Source organism: Labrus mixtus, chromosome 15, assembly GCF_963584025.1.
Source record: "Labrus mixtus chromosome 15, fLabMix1.1, whole genome shotgun sequence".
Taxonomy (NCBI): domain Eukaryota; kingdom Metazoa; phylum Chordata; class Actinopteri; order Labriformes; family Labridae; genus Labrus; species Labrus mixtus.
In genome coordinates, this window is record NC_083626.1 from 2,623,779 (window position 1) to 2,640,130 (window position 16,352).

Below are 16,352 nucleotides of genomic sequence, written 5' to 3' on the forward strand. Positions count from 1 at the left end.
CATGCGTAATCACAGTCTATCACTGCCAACCGTAGTAACTCATCAGAGCAATTTTTACTGGACGTAGCAGGAATGCTTTTTCTCCTCAGTCTTACTACTGTCGTCAGGGCAAACTGTTTGTTTTGTGTCATTAAAGGGCTCAGTCATTCAACAGATACAATAAAAATGTATGCTACAATGAAATACGACAGTCAATTGTATGCTTTTTAAAGAAATGATGTGACATTAAAAACATGACCAAAAGCTTTGTTGTGCAACGGACGGCTTTATTCACTGAACTTTTTCACTAGTATAGGTCAGTCGATTAGCCAATACTAAATCAAATCTGCACAGTGTTAATATAAGGCATGTTATGAAATGAATTACAACTGAATGAGCTTGGAAATGTATGATTTCAACCCATTTGTTTGAACATATCAACAAATAGTTTTACATTAAGGCACAACTTTCATACAGATTTTGTAGAAGTTCAAAAGAAAATCTGAAATGTTAAACTCTTTGCTTGAATGATATTGGACCTGCAGAAAACGTGGGTAAGAAACACTAAATCAAGTCTGAGGACAAGGTTAGGATTGGTTTTCCTGTTTCTTTTTAACAACGGTGAAGAAGAGCAAACAAAGGCTAAATTTTAAAACAATGTTCCCTTTACGATCAATGTGTAACTCCTTCAATAGTACACAAACGGTTGGAGATGTTGTGTTGTATAAAACTTCATATCATGTAAACAGTAATTGTCAAAGCAATTAAGATACTTCAGAGTAGTGCAATACTTGTCAGACATTAAGCCTTCCTTCTAGCAAGTTATATTTCAGTATTATTTATTTATATAACTCTTCAACTCAACATACATCCACAGTACCCAATGGAAATAATGTGTCAACTCAAGATTGACCAATGAAGATTTGTTCAGTTTTTAGTGTAAAATATATTTGAGTATTTTATCTAAAAGAGCTTATCACGAGGCAAAACTAAATCTTCAACTAGATTGAGCATGAGCAACAGACCGGGTAGTCTTGTAATGTTAATAGGTCAGAGTGGCATAGCCAGGAAAATGTAGGCCATTCTGTTTGGAGGCTATCAGTTTCTTGGGCTCATCAAATTTTGTTTGAAGACAATGAAAACAAAGACAAGCAAAGAAGCAGAGTTAATTTCTGTAAACCTTCTTTCTGATCTAAACTGCATGCAAGAAACCAACAAAAACAGTGTTCTCAGAAACAGTTGAATCTGCAAGTTTTCAGGAAGGAAGTATGTTAATCTGATGAAAAGCTATCTGAACAGACATAACAAACAGTGCTGCTCAGACGATTTGGGTAAACAGTCTGCAGGCTGATCATTGGTAGGATATGAGCCATAAAGATAACAAAAGCCTTTGGCTGTTGACTGAAATGCAGCTGTACTGTTCAAACAAAAGTTTTGAAGAGACTCTGTCTTTCAAAATTACCCGAGTGCAACCAATGACCCATGTAAAACATTCGTGCTGCGTTATATAACTTGTAAAACTTTTTGGTGGAAATGTTTTAAACCATGTTGCTTTGAAGCTAGGTAGAGATTAACTACTGTCAGTTTTTAATGGCTTTATTGACTACATAAAACCATTTCATGTAGTCTTGGGGTTGTTGGGGTGGGTGTTATGACCCCTCCCTCAGCTTCTTGTTCTCTTTCTTCATCTCTGCGAAGTTGTTGGTGGTTGGTACACTGGAACTCCTGGGTCAACAAGAGGAGGGTGACCTCTGATAATGTCAGCGGCCTTCTCTGCTATCATGATGGTTGGAGCATTGAGGTTTCCGCTGACTACACTGGGCATGATAGAGGCGTCCACCACTCGCAGTCGCTCCAGACCCAAAACACGGGTGCTTGGGTCGACCACTGCCATTGGGTCAGATGGTGACCCCATCTTGCAGGTGCAGGACGGGTGGTAGGCACTGTCAGCTTTTTGGCGGACAAAAGCATCAATGTCGGCGTCGGATTGGACATGAGGCCCAGGCTGGACTTCCGGACCCCGGAACTTGTCAAAGGCCTTCTGGGCAAAAATCTCTCTCGAAAGTTTGACAGACTCTCTGAACTCCCACACATCGATATCTGACAGAGGATAGGAGTCATTAAAGCAAGTGAAAATCAAAACCCACTCTGTTGTTACATTTAACCTTAGAACTCAATCCAAAATAATTTTCCAAAATAATTAGATGTACTTGCTAATAGATTTGGATAGGAAGAACGACTTAACATGTTCAACCTTTGACAGTTTTAATAATTGACATAAGTGCAATGACTGAATCTTACCAGTTGAGAGATAGTTTGGCTGTAGAATCGGGTGATCCAGGGGATTTGGGCTCTTCAGCTTCATCCAACCGATACTAGTGCTTCTCATTGGTCCTACATGAACCTACAAACACAAACAGAAACACTTATGTCTGAAAAAGAGTAATAACATCAGCTAGTAAAATTTTTGCGTCATTCTTCTTTGTCATTGTTTTAAATGACAACTGTGAAGTGATGCATCCACACTGTATTGACAGTATTTGTTTGATGAAATAAATCAAGACATTTGAGATATCATAGTATTATAGTATTGTGCTAATTATCGTTGGCTGTGGCCATAAAGTAGAGGGGGCTGTCACTCAATCAAAAAAAAGTGACTAATTTAAAAGTGAATAATTTCCCCATGAATGTGTACTTAGAAGGACAGTGAGTGAAATGAACACTCTACTGTATATGAAGAAAGCCAGATCAATTGTGAACTTTGTAACAATGATACATCAAGGAAATATGATTTGCAAAATGCTTAATGATGACTATAAACATGATGATAAAAAATGTATTGGTGCAAAGAGCATTTCAGCCACTCTACTCAAATAAATCAAGTATTTCTTGGCTGCAGAGACAGCCTTCAAGTATTCAGTTGTTGTAAACTACAGAACCCTGGCTGTCTGTATGGATTTATGTAAACAGCTACAGTCGGCTACTTACAGATTTGAAAATGAATATCAACAGAAACTAGAGCTGAGTCTTTATAAGTGTGCCTTTGAACCATAAAAAAAACTGTTGAACATTTACTCAACAGTTTGCATCATAAAACTGATGTTTAGATTGTATAAAGTGTGTTTGATCCTGTAAGTCAGACAGACTGCAGAGAATTCATATTTAAAAAGCAAATGAACCTTTGAAATATTTGACAAATAACAAAACTGAAAGGGGCACCTTTATAACAGGGTCTGTAATGAGTACTTAGATATTATGTGATGAGTACATTCATATTTTGGTCAGTAATAAACTTTCTGATAATATAGTCTGTAAGGGGTACATGTGGTCTGAATTGAGTACTGTGATAACAAGGACTGTAATGAGTCATTTTCATGAAATGCACTGGAAGTACAATAATAGTTCAAATATATACAGTACCACAATGTCACACAATTCCAAAGGATGTTTTTTTCTTTTTTAGTTTTTTGCATGCATGTACAAGCCTTTAAAGCTCTTGCTTTGACATCATTCCTCCGACTCCAGCAATGTTGAATTGTTTCAGCGTAAACTAACACAAAATCCATACAGTCACTGGTTTTTACTAATATACTCCAATATTGTGCATTTGTCGTCACATTTCTTAGTTTAAATAAAGATTACTGAGCTGTAAGACGCACAGAGACATGGTGATGGCAGTTAAACACATTTTGCCTTCTCGTTACTCAGCACATCTTATCATCTGCACATATTTATTGTGTAAATGAGTGTGGATATTAAATTGGAGCATCTCTCATCATTCGGCCTATATGTCATCATAATTAGTCACAGTGCAGACAGTTTGCCATGATTCAAATGTGGCAAACAATTCGCTTCGTAGAGTGAGGGAGACGAAAACAGTGTGGTAGCTCACATTAAATGTGCATGTAAACATACTGATTGTCTCCAAGCTGCAGCTGCCCTGTCATAGATTAGTCAATGCCCTGGACCATACCCACAGACACTCTGTCTTGTGCTAAAAACATTCAAATAATCATCCCCCCCCGTAGCCACCTCACAAACAATGTGAATTCAGATCCATGTATTTATGACACTTTGATGAAACATCCATTAGTCGATCACCTGCAAAAATAAAATAGCCACACATACCTGATAAGCCTCTATCTTGGAGGCGACTCGTCCATGGTCAATGACTTGTGAGGGAAGGAAGTGAAACTGGATATCAGGGTGTGTGACGTGTGGTCGGCTGCGGATGAAACCTCCACTCTCCAGGTGGGCTGTCGCTCCATACCCTAGAGGACATGTCAGGGGAAGTCCGATGAACTCATCACAAAGGTACTTAATATATTAATTATGAGTGTTTATGGACAATGATGAGGAGCCAGTGGTGCAATGTACATGGTCTGCCCAGACTTTGGACAGGCACAAGAAGTCAACCCAGATATATATTCCTGCTCATTATTGTGGTGCTGAGAGAGAATTGGATTTATGAGTGTCAACATTTCAAATTAGAAAATCCAAATTCTTTATCAATCTTGAACAATCACATCCCTACAAATATTTCTTTGTATGTAAGTCTCATAAAACCTTTTCACTGATATTGATTAGATATAATCAAAAATGGATCTTAAGCTGTTTTACGTTAACCCATACATGTCCTTGACTGATATATCCTTATTATTCAAAGATAGAGTGAGGGGCATCTCACTTGAAATAGGGCACTGTAAATGATTTTGAAGTATATTGTCTACTAAGTATACTACCTTAAACAGTGTCAAGGACAGTTTGTGTGTTTCCATTTGCATGTGTAGGGGTCTTTAGTTACCTGTGAAGAGGGAGAGCCATTCCAGGCCTATCTTGACCATGTGGAAAGGTTTCTGGGCCTTGTACAGGGTGATGGGCTGAGTGCACTGCTGCTGGACGTACAGCTCCAAATGATCCTGCAGGTTACTACCAACACCTGAGAAACAAGGGAAGAAAAAAAAGAGTTATTATCATGCTTTTTAATCAGGGAGATTTATTTTTAATGTTTGTGGAAACACATGAAAATGAATTGGTCCATAACTTTTGGATGTGTTAGATGTATTTACATATCCATAAATGGCAGATTTACTGCTTCTTTTTTTGACACTAGCAGCACTCTAGACATAAATTCCAGAGCGCTTCTCATCGGCATTAACTGTTGCCAAGTTGAGAAAGATTAATGTTGCTTGCCTCGGTAGTCGGTAGTGACCATAGGTCTGTTTTAAATAGGTCTGTGTGCTTATTATTTTCCCATATTCCAGGAAATATCATCAAGCAAACATAAAAACAATGTAAAGGAATCCTGTCCAGAAGCATAAGACCTGTAAATTTCACATGGAAAAGAAAGGGTTGGACTAGTTTCTTCTCTCTTATATATTGTCAGGATGTGATGCATGTGTGAACGCCAATGGCCAAATCTGTTTAACCCAGCCTTATACTGATTATTTTCCTGCCAGAAGCCTATAGTGAAAAGTCTGCCAATGTGTGTATGCATCTGCATGTAACAGTCTGGAACACTCATAGCGAGTCAGTGGGTGGGGTGATGAAGTAGTATACTTTAAGCTAAGCTTCACCGCTTTTCATTTGTTACTGCTGGCCTCAATTGCCAATATATTATGAATATATGCATTATGGGAGCTTGTGTGATATTGACTACCTTCAGCTTAACATGTGTGTAAAGCAGTTCCAGAAAATAACAGGGCCTGAATGTCCTGAAATGATTTACAAAAAGTCAGGAGTTCCTGTGTACAGCTTCTGTGAACAAACTTTACCTGGTAGGTGCTGAACCACAGGAATGTCCAGACGTTTCAGGTCATCTGCGTTTCCTACCCCAGACAGCATGAGAAGCTGAGGTGAATTTATGGCTCCCCCGCTCAGTATCACCTCTTTATCTGCATACACCTTAAGATAAGAAAAATTGGTCAATGATTCGTAAAACAAAATAATAGAATTAAACAAATATTTATTTGTCATTGCTATAAAATGACAAAAGACAGTTTAGCAGCTTTTGCCAGTGTGCTCACTTTCTATAGGGATGACAGCTGTTGTTATACCCCAATAAATACATTCTAAAGAGTTCTGATGATACAGCCCTGATTTCTTAATGAGCTTAGACAACCATGGGCAGCACAAACATGCCATGAACAAAGTGGGCAATTTTAATGATTTATTATTTGTATCTTCTCGTTAATATCTATGTTGCAAATGGACCTGCTGTGACACATTTAAGACATTGACAATAAAGTTACTTAAATCAATCAATAAACTCCATTCTTAACACTTGAGATTTTTCAGTATTTTTCAGTCTTTGAAAATATAGCAATGAAAAATGACCTTTTTCTTCTGTCCATTCTGTGTGTATTCTACACCCACAGCAACGTTGCCTTCAAACAGGATCTTGGTGGTGAGGCAGCCAACCTCGGTCTTCAGGTTTGGTCGACCCAAGGTGGGTCTCAGGTACGCACTGGCTGTGCTCCACCTCTTTCCTGGACAGACATGCGCATGTGATGTTGACAATAACAAAGCTGTGTTTATTTGTGTTTATACGAGTGCATTGAAGTAGTACGTTTTTTCTACTGTGGCCCTACATGTCATACAAATGTTTAAAAAAATACAACAATTAACATCACCAGATATTTTTTTACAAAATAAATAATTTTCACTTAACACAATCACAAGTCAGCAAACAGAAATGGGAGAACAACACTTCTCTTTTTTAACATCGTCGGATACTTTAATAACTATGTCAGAATGTCAGTTTACAAACATGTACTTTTTAAGATGTACTCTGATCAGACACATTTTCTTGAAGCCATTACACTCCTTCTCTTGCCTCCTAGCTGAGGCATTTGTTGATTATTTTGCTTCACATTTCAAACTCACAGATTTTTTCCACATGGACCTTTTCATTCTCACAGAGACGAAACTGCAATATTTTGCCTATATTGCTGTCCTCCACTCTGTCCTTCAGTTCTCCTCACAGCCTCAATTAAGATTATAAGCTTCATGTGATGTTAAATGCATCCTGGAGCTTTAGAGTTTACGATTTCATGGTCATCAGTCCTGGAGAATGACAGAGTCTGAGGGGACGAGCTGAGGCCTTTTTTTTTCTTTTTGTTACTTTTGTCTCACTTTCTCCTTTTTAAACGGTTTCGTATGGACAGTCTTTTTTTTGAGTGTTATATGAGAAATATTTTGTCTTCTGTTATTTGCTAGTGCTTGTTGAAATGTGTTATTCAAAACGTTGTGTTTTGGACCTTTTCGTGTTTTATAAAATGTCCTGTTTTAATTTTTTGGGCGTCTGTAGTTTTCAATAGTTTCCACGAACCTTTGTAAATGGTCATGTCCATCCAGCCCAGACCCTCCTGTTGGTGCCCATTCATGTCATCAGTAAACGGGTATCCTGCCTGCTGCCCTGCCTCAATAAAAGCCTTGTGAAGGGGATGGTTGGTCTTCCCTCTTGACACATGCAGAGGTCCATCGCCTCCTCTGTACCTACAGTACACACAAATATAATGAGAAGAATATCTTATATATATCTTTAGTTTCTTCACACTAAATGAAATGTCTTCTTATTTAGGCTCTCTACCGACTCCAATGGAACTCTAAGCTATAAACTTCAGTCTCAGACACATCCGGTATTTCATTCCACATTCCACAAACTCACTCTGTCTTTGGTAAAAGGCTTTTTTTCTTTTTCTTAGTCGGAGCAACAGAGTCGCGTTATACTAGTAGTAGCCCCTTCATTAGTTTGGAAGATTTTAAACCAGGATTAAGGACCATTTGAGAGAGAGCGAGAGATAGAGAGGCAGTGCTGCTGACTGATCACTATGAGCTGCATGGAAGGAAGAAAGGGGACAACATCCTGAGTACACTGCTGATTTTGTCATTATGGATACGAGCTGTGGACCTCACTGATTTCAAAATTGGTTACAGCCTTCATTTTGAAGTAACAAAAAAAAAGCACTAGTCAAAACCAGATCACAGCTGGCACATGAACACAAACAGCCATACTTGGAAATGAAAAGAATCCTCACATATTTAGTCTGTGGATGTAGTAAAATTCTCCTTATTTAAGAAAATAGCACAATACCTTTCTTCTATAAAATGTGTTTTTATGTTTATCCATGATTCACCTGGGTCACCTCTTCAGTCGGAGAACCCAGAATTCCACATTTATCCTGATCACAACCTTAACCAGCACATAGTCAATGTTTAACTTTTCCGTCCAAACAACACAGTATATGTTATACCAGTTTTTACCAGTCTGTTAATGTCCTTGCTACTTTCCACCCTCATTATTGTATGTGCCTTCTGGTTTCCCCGTCTCTGAGTTGAAATTATATTTGCTAAGAAGTGCATTGACAAAATCTTTAGTGTTTCACACTTTGACGTAAAATCTGATCACCCATGATGGATTTTGAATCCTGATACGTTTTTAGGACAGAAGCCCTAGTGCTGCAAGAGTCACAGTCACGGACATTAAAAGCGTTATTGTGACCAAAGTCGAAATAAGCACCAAGATCTTTAGCTTTAAACATAACAAAAACAAAAACAAAAAAGTTATATAATACCTGTTTCCTCCTAGCTCATGGCTCTGAGCCTTCCTGAAGTAAGGAAGACAGTGTTCGTAGTCCCAGCCCTCGGCCCCCTCTTTCTGCCAGCGGTTGTAGTCTTCAGCGTGTCCACGGATGTACACCATGGCATTGAGTGAAGAGGAGCCACCCCACACACGGCCCCTTGGCCAGTACATCACCCGGTTGTTCATCTGGGCCTGAGGTAAAGTATGGTAGTACCAGTTATACCTATGGAGGAGGAATACAAAGAAATACATCATGGCATTGAGTTGAAACAGATGCAGGGACTGTACAACAAGAAATTATGAACAATTTTCAAGATTGACCATTTTTGTCTTGTTTCCATTTGCTTGGCCTTTTATTGTCCCCTCCCCCCATTACATAAAATCACGTGTTATGTGCAGTTCTTGATAATTGTTATATTTTTGTAATGGCAAGGTAGATTTTCCTCAGTCTAGTCCAAATGTGACTTGTTTTCTATATTTGTTTTAATTACTTCATATTTATTTTGTGCACAGTTTTATCAGCCCCACAGTCAGTAAAACATCAAAGTAATGTGAATGCTGAACTGTTCTTTATGCGTTACATAAACGCCCACTGTACTTAAAAATGTAACTTCCTTACATGCACTCTTTGAGTAGTTAAACACACTAAGATGTTTTCTCATAGTCCACTGCACAGCTCCTACATTGCACATTTTGTGTTTTTTATATTTAATATTTTACATTTTTAAATTCTATTTTATATATTGTAATAGCTTCTTATACTGTATTATTTAAGTTGTTGCTAGTTCTGCTTTATTTCCCTGTTAATTGTTTAGCACCAATACACCAAGTCAAATTCTTTGTATGTGTACTTATGTATATGTACTTGGCAATAAAACCCGATTCTGATTCTGATTCTGAACAGTGAAGTTAATCTTCAGGAGTGACAGTCAATAAGGCAAAAGAAAGACTTATAAATCCACACTGTAATAATTGAACCACTTTACTTGTCATCACAGAGGTTGTAGGTCAAAGCAGCTGGCATGTGGATCTTCCATGAAAGTCGTAAGCTGCCAAGAAACATGTCTTTGGGCCCAGCCTCCAGCAGCAGGACCGACTCATGGGTATCCTCACTGAGGCGGTTGGCAAGAACACATCCCGCTGAGCCGGCCCCAACAATGATATAACTATAGGAAGGGGTTTTCTGATTAGCTTTGGGTGATGAAGCATTCTGAAGGGCAGCCTTAGCACTAAAGCATCTGTTATGGTTGATTACATGAAAGAACTGGCCAGTGTTTCTGTTCATATGGACAACGGTACATTGTCTCCAAGAAGAAAACTGGCACATGCCACCTGCCATTAATCCCTGCCGGGTCCCTGTTATGACCTGTCCGGCTCCAGTGAGACCTTTTGTAGCCAAAAGCAACATTCTGGCTCCGGGAGGGTTTTCTTCATTCACTGTAAATTACAACAACACACATTAAATGAGATACTAATGGGGTACACTGAAACTGGAAATATGACTGAGGGTGTAGAATTAAATGTAACTAGAACTACAGTGACCTACAGAGAGGCTTTTGGTTGAGTGTTTGTTTTTTTTTTTTTGTTTTTTTTAATCATAACTTGAGCAACACTGCTCCCTTTGCAAACTCTCATCTCATACTTTTAAAAGGGAAATAAACAACTACAGACCTAACATGGATCTTTTAATTGTCATGACCACTCACTGTTCTTAAAAATATTATTTTATGTTTCTTTCACCACTTTTAATATAAAAGTTAGGCTGTAAAATTTCAAAATTTAGATTGGGTTGAAATTCTTGTTACATTCCAACTTCGAGATTCTGCCAGATAAGATCTCAGGGTCATGCCTAGCTTTTTGAGCAGAATAGTGGAAAATAAACCTACTCTGTGTATAGGCTATTGTATCCACTCTCTAAAATGAGTTTAAAAGTAGCCTAAAGGCTGCAAAAAAATGCCCGACTCTTTAAGTTCGTGACAATAAGTGTGCATATCAGACTATGTCAGGTATGTCATTTTAGAAAAGTGACTCTCAAGCTTTTTGTTGAGCTTAACTTAGCAGAGTCCGAAATATCGTTTGATATAACTCTCACACCACTATAGGCAAAATAACAATAGGAAACTAGAATGACGTTTTGCACTCGCTTCCAAACCCATGTTTAAGCCTCGGCTCAAATGTGTTACGAAAGGAAAATGTCGCAACCGCTTCGCTTATCACTTTAATAGTCTGGGGTCCAACTTAAAAGGTCTGCTAACGAAAGCTACTTGCTACACTGAAGCAAGTCCCGTTAGACACATTCACTGCCTGCTTGCCTACACAAGTAGGTCTATACAACTTTAAATAGCCCTAAAACACGTTTTTAAACATATTAACATGTTTGGATAATGTTGTCAGCGTTGCAGAAACGCGTCGTAGGACTTTACCGTTACTTTGTCAACAAACTATTTATGTATTTAAACTCGTCAGTAGTTTAGTCAGTAGGGATATAAACGCTCACATAACTTACTGTAACCTTATACTGTGTTGGTGCCATGTATCATTTATTGCAAAACAGACAGAAATACATTTTGAATGGTTGCATTTGCATTAAAAACTCGGAGCTTACCTTGTGTCTCACACTCGACACTCTGCACTCATATTGGTGACCTGGCCGAGTCATCGACGTGAGGCGGAGCTTAGTCTGGCTGTGTTTATAAACCAGTACCACAGCCTCTCTGAAATCTCGGGCTCATTCAACAAGTGTGTTACAGGTAGGGGTATAGCTGTCAGTGGTGCTTGTCAGTTTTAAAGATGCAGCGGATCCTACAGGAGTGCCCTCATTAAAAACAATGATTCTGTTCTTCATAGGACAAACGGGATCAAGATGTTGGGAGTGAAGCTGATCATTTTCTCCTTAATCGTGATCAAGGTGACAGCGAATGAAATTGTAAGTACATGTTATTTATCTTATTTAGACCAATAAGCCAATCATCCTTTCATTTTAAAATAAGACAGTTGAAGTGATTTATTTCTGCGATTTCTTTACAGAAAATGGAGTGTCGTGAATTCTCTGGTAGGTTTTGTCATGATGTTCATTGATCATATAATTAGAAGTTTTTTGTATTTTATTCAACAGCGAAGGGTAGGCGGAAATCACGGGGAGGACCCCCCAATCCTAGAAAAACAGAATTGTCACCTTTTCAGGCTTTCATGTGTTAAAAGAAGCCAGTTTTGTCGAGATGCCATTTATTGATTGAAGCTCTATATTAACATATTAATAGTTATGAGAACTATTGTAACTATTTTTATAGTTATTTTAAAGTGTTTAAGATGCCTGTCTGTTTAGTGTTTCCTCTTTATACATTTAATACCAGTTTGTTCGGCCTTTCTTGATAAAACAATACTTGTTATGGCTGCTTTGGTGTCCCCCTCAGGAATTGCTCTTTTAAAAAAATCCTGTTAGTTGTCCCCCCCAATAGTGAAGTGAGATATCCGCCCCAAGGGATGGCAAACACCAAATTCTCATAGGCTACAGTGAAGGCTTACAACTTTGGTTTAATAATTTGCTGTTGAATGAGAAAATTAGCCATTGTGTTTTCTATTGGTGTCGCCAGCTGACTGGAGTTTATTTATTAGAGTGAAGAGACAGACTGGCACAGACTGCAGGATAATCGGGCCGATTTGAGGTCCGATTCCTCCTTCCAGACAAGCATGAGGGTGTTCTTGACTCAAGGCTGCTCCGAACTGATTATCTTCCCAGATTAGCTTGTAGTGTGTGTGGTAAAAAGATCCAAATTTAACATCTCTGTATTGTTCAGAGATCATCGGGAACCTGTTTTTTAAAAACATGTTTGATATTTAGAATGTCAGATCTTGATGATAACATCATGAAAGAAGTGTGTGACTGCAATAACAGCGAGAGACGATGGGGAGGACAGTACAAAGTAGACAGGAGTGGCGACCGATGGCAGGATGCAACCTGCACGCTGGACAACTGTATATGACATCTTACATCCAGCTCTCACTGAAGAACAGACAATCTATGTTGTCAGCATCTCCCCAGACATATCTTCACCCAAAACTGGGTTGTTTGTTTCTTTTCTCTCTACACAAGTTTTAAAAAAAATACTTTTTATTTGATAGTTTTGAAGAAAAACAACATAAACTGTCAGAATGAGTATATATACATTTGTATATGGTTTGTATAGAATATCTACATATAAGTGCATCATCTATACAGGCATGGATAAATATTTCTGTTTGCTAATTTCTCTAGCTACACAAAATTAATTCATGAATTTCATGAAACTATTCATAATTCAAGTGGGCGTGTTGTAGCTGTTTGTCAGTGGGCTTAAGGCCCACATCATCTCCAACTCTTTGCTTGTTACTAAAGTTAATCGAAAGTTAGGTTAAAATAGCATTTTCAATATGGCGTCCACCCTTGTTGGGCTTCAAAATGTCCCTTCAGTAACTAATGGGTGACATCACTGAGACTGCATCCATGTTTTATACAGTCTATTTCAACAACACAAACACAGTCAAAAGATTACGTTTATTTATTTAGCGCTCATATAAGAATACATCAAATAGGATAACAAAATATAAAAGGTGTGTCAGGAGAGGTCAAGAAGCCAACAGGCTTATACAAAGGACCTCACCTCTTAACAGACAAATAAAAGCAACAAAGTGAATTGCACAATTTCGAATCAAAGTTAGTTCTTGTTTCAAGATTTTCCGGTCAGCGGTGAAATCCCCAACAAGCCCCTGTGCACCGAGCCTTGTCGGGGCAGAGTCAGTAAATAATGTCAGCTGTATGGCTCACTAGGCTCACTTGTTAAGTGATTCAGAAAAGTCAAAACAATTTTTACATGAATAACTACCTTGTTTCAGCCAAATCAGAGCCAAATCAGGGTTAGGGCAGTCAGTTTGACCCAGCTTGCATTACGTGGTCTTTAATTTAGTACATGTCCTGTATATCAGAAGAGTTCTATCCCCCCCTTAAGAATTAAGCATTTCGACTTACTGCAACACCCCCTGACAGGCCTGGAACACTTTTGTTGTGATGATTACAGATGCATTAGGACATATGTAATTAAAACAGAAGGTTACAAAAAAACCAGATGCTGCACAAGTTTCAAAAGATCAAATCCTGATTGACAGCTGAATTAACTGTAAACATCAGATTAAATGTTAGAGAATAACCATGCACAAATATATCAACGTGTTGGAATTGTACAGATGTTGTTGTATTGCTGTTATCTCTTGTTCCAGGTATCCCTCCTTCCAACCTGACCTCTCCATCTTTACTGGCAGACTTGAAAGTTGAGCTGGTGACATGGGAAGGAATGTATATGCTGAACATAAGCTGGGCAATAAACATTGATGGTAGGAGCCAATTCTTTGGATAGGTCCCACATGGAAACTTTTAAAACCCCATTTATTATGTTGACTTTAAAAGAGATTAGCAAATCATTTCCCCCACCATATAGCTTTTTATTACATCCAATCTTCAATTTTGGTGTATGAGTGGGATTAGTTAATACTGATTGACACTTGACATAACAACGTCCACCATCAGTGTGTGAATGGGTAGGTATGACATGCAGTGCAAAAAGCACCTCGAGAAGTCAGAAGTCCATTTGTGTAACTGAGTATGAATAAAAGCAAAATATGACTATGATTTAACAGATCATCCCTTCTCTATATTCAAACAGTAAGATTGGAGGACACTGATTTCCAAAGGCAGATGGTGTTTATGCAAATTTCTGTCTCTCTGCAGGTAGTATTGAATATCTGAATGCCACTCGCATTCTCACAGGAAGTCTTGCAGTACCATACCATTGTGAATACAACCCACCCTTGGCCACGGCTAACATCACTGGGTCAAAGCAGGTATCACAGATGTACTCATGTGCAGATTTTAATGATTGCCTTGACAGCATACTTCAGAAAGACACGATAAACTAACATGAATTTAAAAAGATTAAATTCAATGCACGTTTGTTCACCTTATCATACCTAGATATGGTTTCATTATTTGATAAAAACCGTCTCTGGCTCTGAAGTCATCCAAGCTGCCAATATCCCTCTGGCTCCAAAGGGGATCTGTTACAAAGGTGTTAGTATTACAGTGCCTACTCCAAAACCCTGTAAGTAAATTTTCTTCATTGTTTTGATATTCAGCAACGTTGGGTCAATAGGCAAAGCAAAGTCAGTTCATCGTTAATGTTTCATAATTGAAATTTTCAATTTGAAAGGAAACTGTAAGTTAAAGATACATTTTTAATGAAAAACACTATTTTTTGGTAATTGATTAAAAAAAAGACGTGTTTAAGATAAATTGATAATATAAGAATGTTTAGATGTCATTTGTAGCTGTTGTGTTGTTTTTATACAGGAAGTGTTATACAAACGTAATTTGTGTTTTAAAAAAAAAAATCAAACCCATATTTTCTGTCTTCTTAGTAGATGTGAAAACAAGAACTACTCAAGTTCCTCCAGGTTAGCGACATATTGTATATTATTTTGAATTATAAAACTCTACAACTATTACAATGATGTTGGTTATTCCATCTTAAACTGTTCTTCTGTTTTCCAGTTTATTCTACAGCCTCAGGTAGGACTCTACTATTACTGAAAGGACTGTCATTATAAACCACTGACTTACCTTTAATCTCAAACTAATGACATTTAGTACACAGGAATGTGTTTCATATTTTTGAGTTTATCTTTGCAGGCTTGGGACAGGAAGCAGTCCTCAACGGTGCCGACCTAACCAGCATAGTCATTGCCACTTTTGGATGCCTGGCCAGTTTGATAGTCCTGAGTTGCTTCTACATTATCTGTCGCTTTGGGGCCAAATTAGCGATTTCATCGTGCTTCAAGGGTTGTCATCCATCTCCCATGTTACCTGTTCCTGTCCTTGTGGTGTATCCTGCTGAGAATTCTGCCTTTCAGAGGGCAGTGGTGGCCTTGGCAGAGTTTCTTCAGTGGCAAGGTGGCTGCTGTGTTGCTGTCGACATTTGGCAGCAGGGCAAGATCGCAAAGCTGGGGCCAATGCGCTGGTTGACAGAACAGGCCAAAGCTGCTAATCGAGTGCTCATTGTCAGTCCACAGGTGGAACTTGTAAGTTGTATGGTATATAAAATAATTATTTATTTCTTTATGACTGAGTATACAATGACACCTAGTTACAAGGATTGCTGCATCCGATGAGAAAGACTTTGCATCATTCTTGTTTTGACATCATTTACAAATACAGTATGTGCTAAGGACAATCCTTGACATTTAGCAGATCTGTTATATATTCTTTAGGTCAAATAAACTGAAATAGAAGTCTCTTTTCTTCTCTCAGCCAATTTCCTATCCCAGCCACCTTCCAAACGACTGCTTCCCAACACCCTCCATCCCAGCTTCAGCTCAAGACCTTTACCCCTTGGTTCTCAACATGGTGGTGAGCCATGCAAAAAGTTCCAGAGACTTGGCTAAGTTCTGGGTGGTGCAACTAGGCGACCAGCAACAGTACAAGAGGTGTGGTAATCTGGTGCCAGAATTAAGGGCCTGCAAGACTTTTTGTGTGATGAAAGACTTGAACAAGCTGTGCATGAGTCTTCATGAGCACGCGCAGGAAAACAAGAGGATTTCAACTCAGATCTTAAAACCAGGGATAGTTTACAGTGAAAAGAGTGTCGAGACCTTAAGGGAAGCTGTAGAGATGATAAAGTGATATCAGCCCGCTTACTCAGAGAGGCAGAGACATTGCAGTCTGGAATATTAATTTGTTTTAACATGTATTGAAAATGTATTG

General features: G+C 38.4%; 2 protein-coding genes across 2 annotated transcripts; one reads left to right on the forward strand and one right to left on the reverse strand.

Moving 5' to 3' along the window:
* Window positions 1-245: 245 nt before the first annotated feature.
* Window positions 246-11,295, reverse strand: chdh (choline dehydrogenase). Its single transcript, XM_061057487.1, has 10 exons — window positions 11,169-11,295; window positions 9,550-10,000; window positions 8,556-8,786; window positions 7,310-7,476; window positions 6,316-6,467; window positions 5,754-5,883; window positions 4,784-4,918; window positions 4,108-4,250; window positions 2,281-2,383; window positions 246-2,079 (listed from the first exon to the last, which is right to left on the reverse strand). The coding sequence occupies exons 2-10, from the start codon at window positions 9,969-9,971 to the stop codon at window positions 1,664-1,666; spliced, it is 1,899 nt and encodes a 632-aa protein (XP_060913470.1). The 5' UTR covers window positions 9,972-10,000; window positions 11,169-11,295; the 3' UTR covers window positions 246-1,663.
* On the forward strand, window positions 11,199-16,322 carry LOC132989521 (uncharacterized). Its single transcript, XM_061057210.1, is given in 10 exon segments — window positions 11,199-11,313; window positions 11,411-11,489; window positions 11,591-11,615; window positions 13,817-13,930; window positions 14,325-14,437; window positions 14,568-14,694; window positions 15,014-15,046; window positions 15,144-15,161; window positions 15,282-15,670; window positions 15,900-16,322. Coding segments are annotated over 9 exon segments (1,305 nt in total). The 5' UTR covers window positions 11,199-11,313; window positions 11,411-11,426.
* Window positions 16,323-16,352: the final 30 nt, after the last annotated feature.

Excerpts from the sequence above, each read along its gene's own strand:
- chdh (XM_061057487.1), bottom strand. The coding sequence starts at position 9,971 with ATGTTGCTTTTGGCTACAAAAGGTCTCACTGGAGCCGGACAGGTCATA. Across the intron at positions 5,884-6,315 it reads AGAATGGACAGAAGAAAAAG|GTGTATGCAGATAAAGAGGT; the intron begins GTCATTTTTCAT and ends TCTTATCTTAAG. Across the intron at positions 4,919-5,753 it reads TGTGGTTCAGCACCTACCAG|GTGTTGGTAGTAACCTGCAG; the intron begins GTAAAGTTTGTT and ends CTTGTTTCTCAG.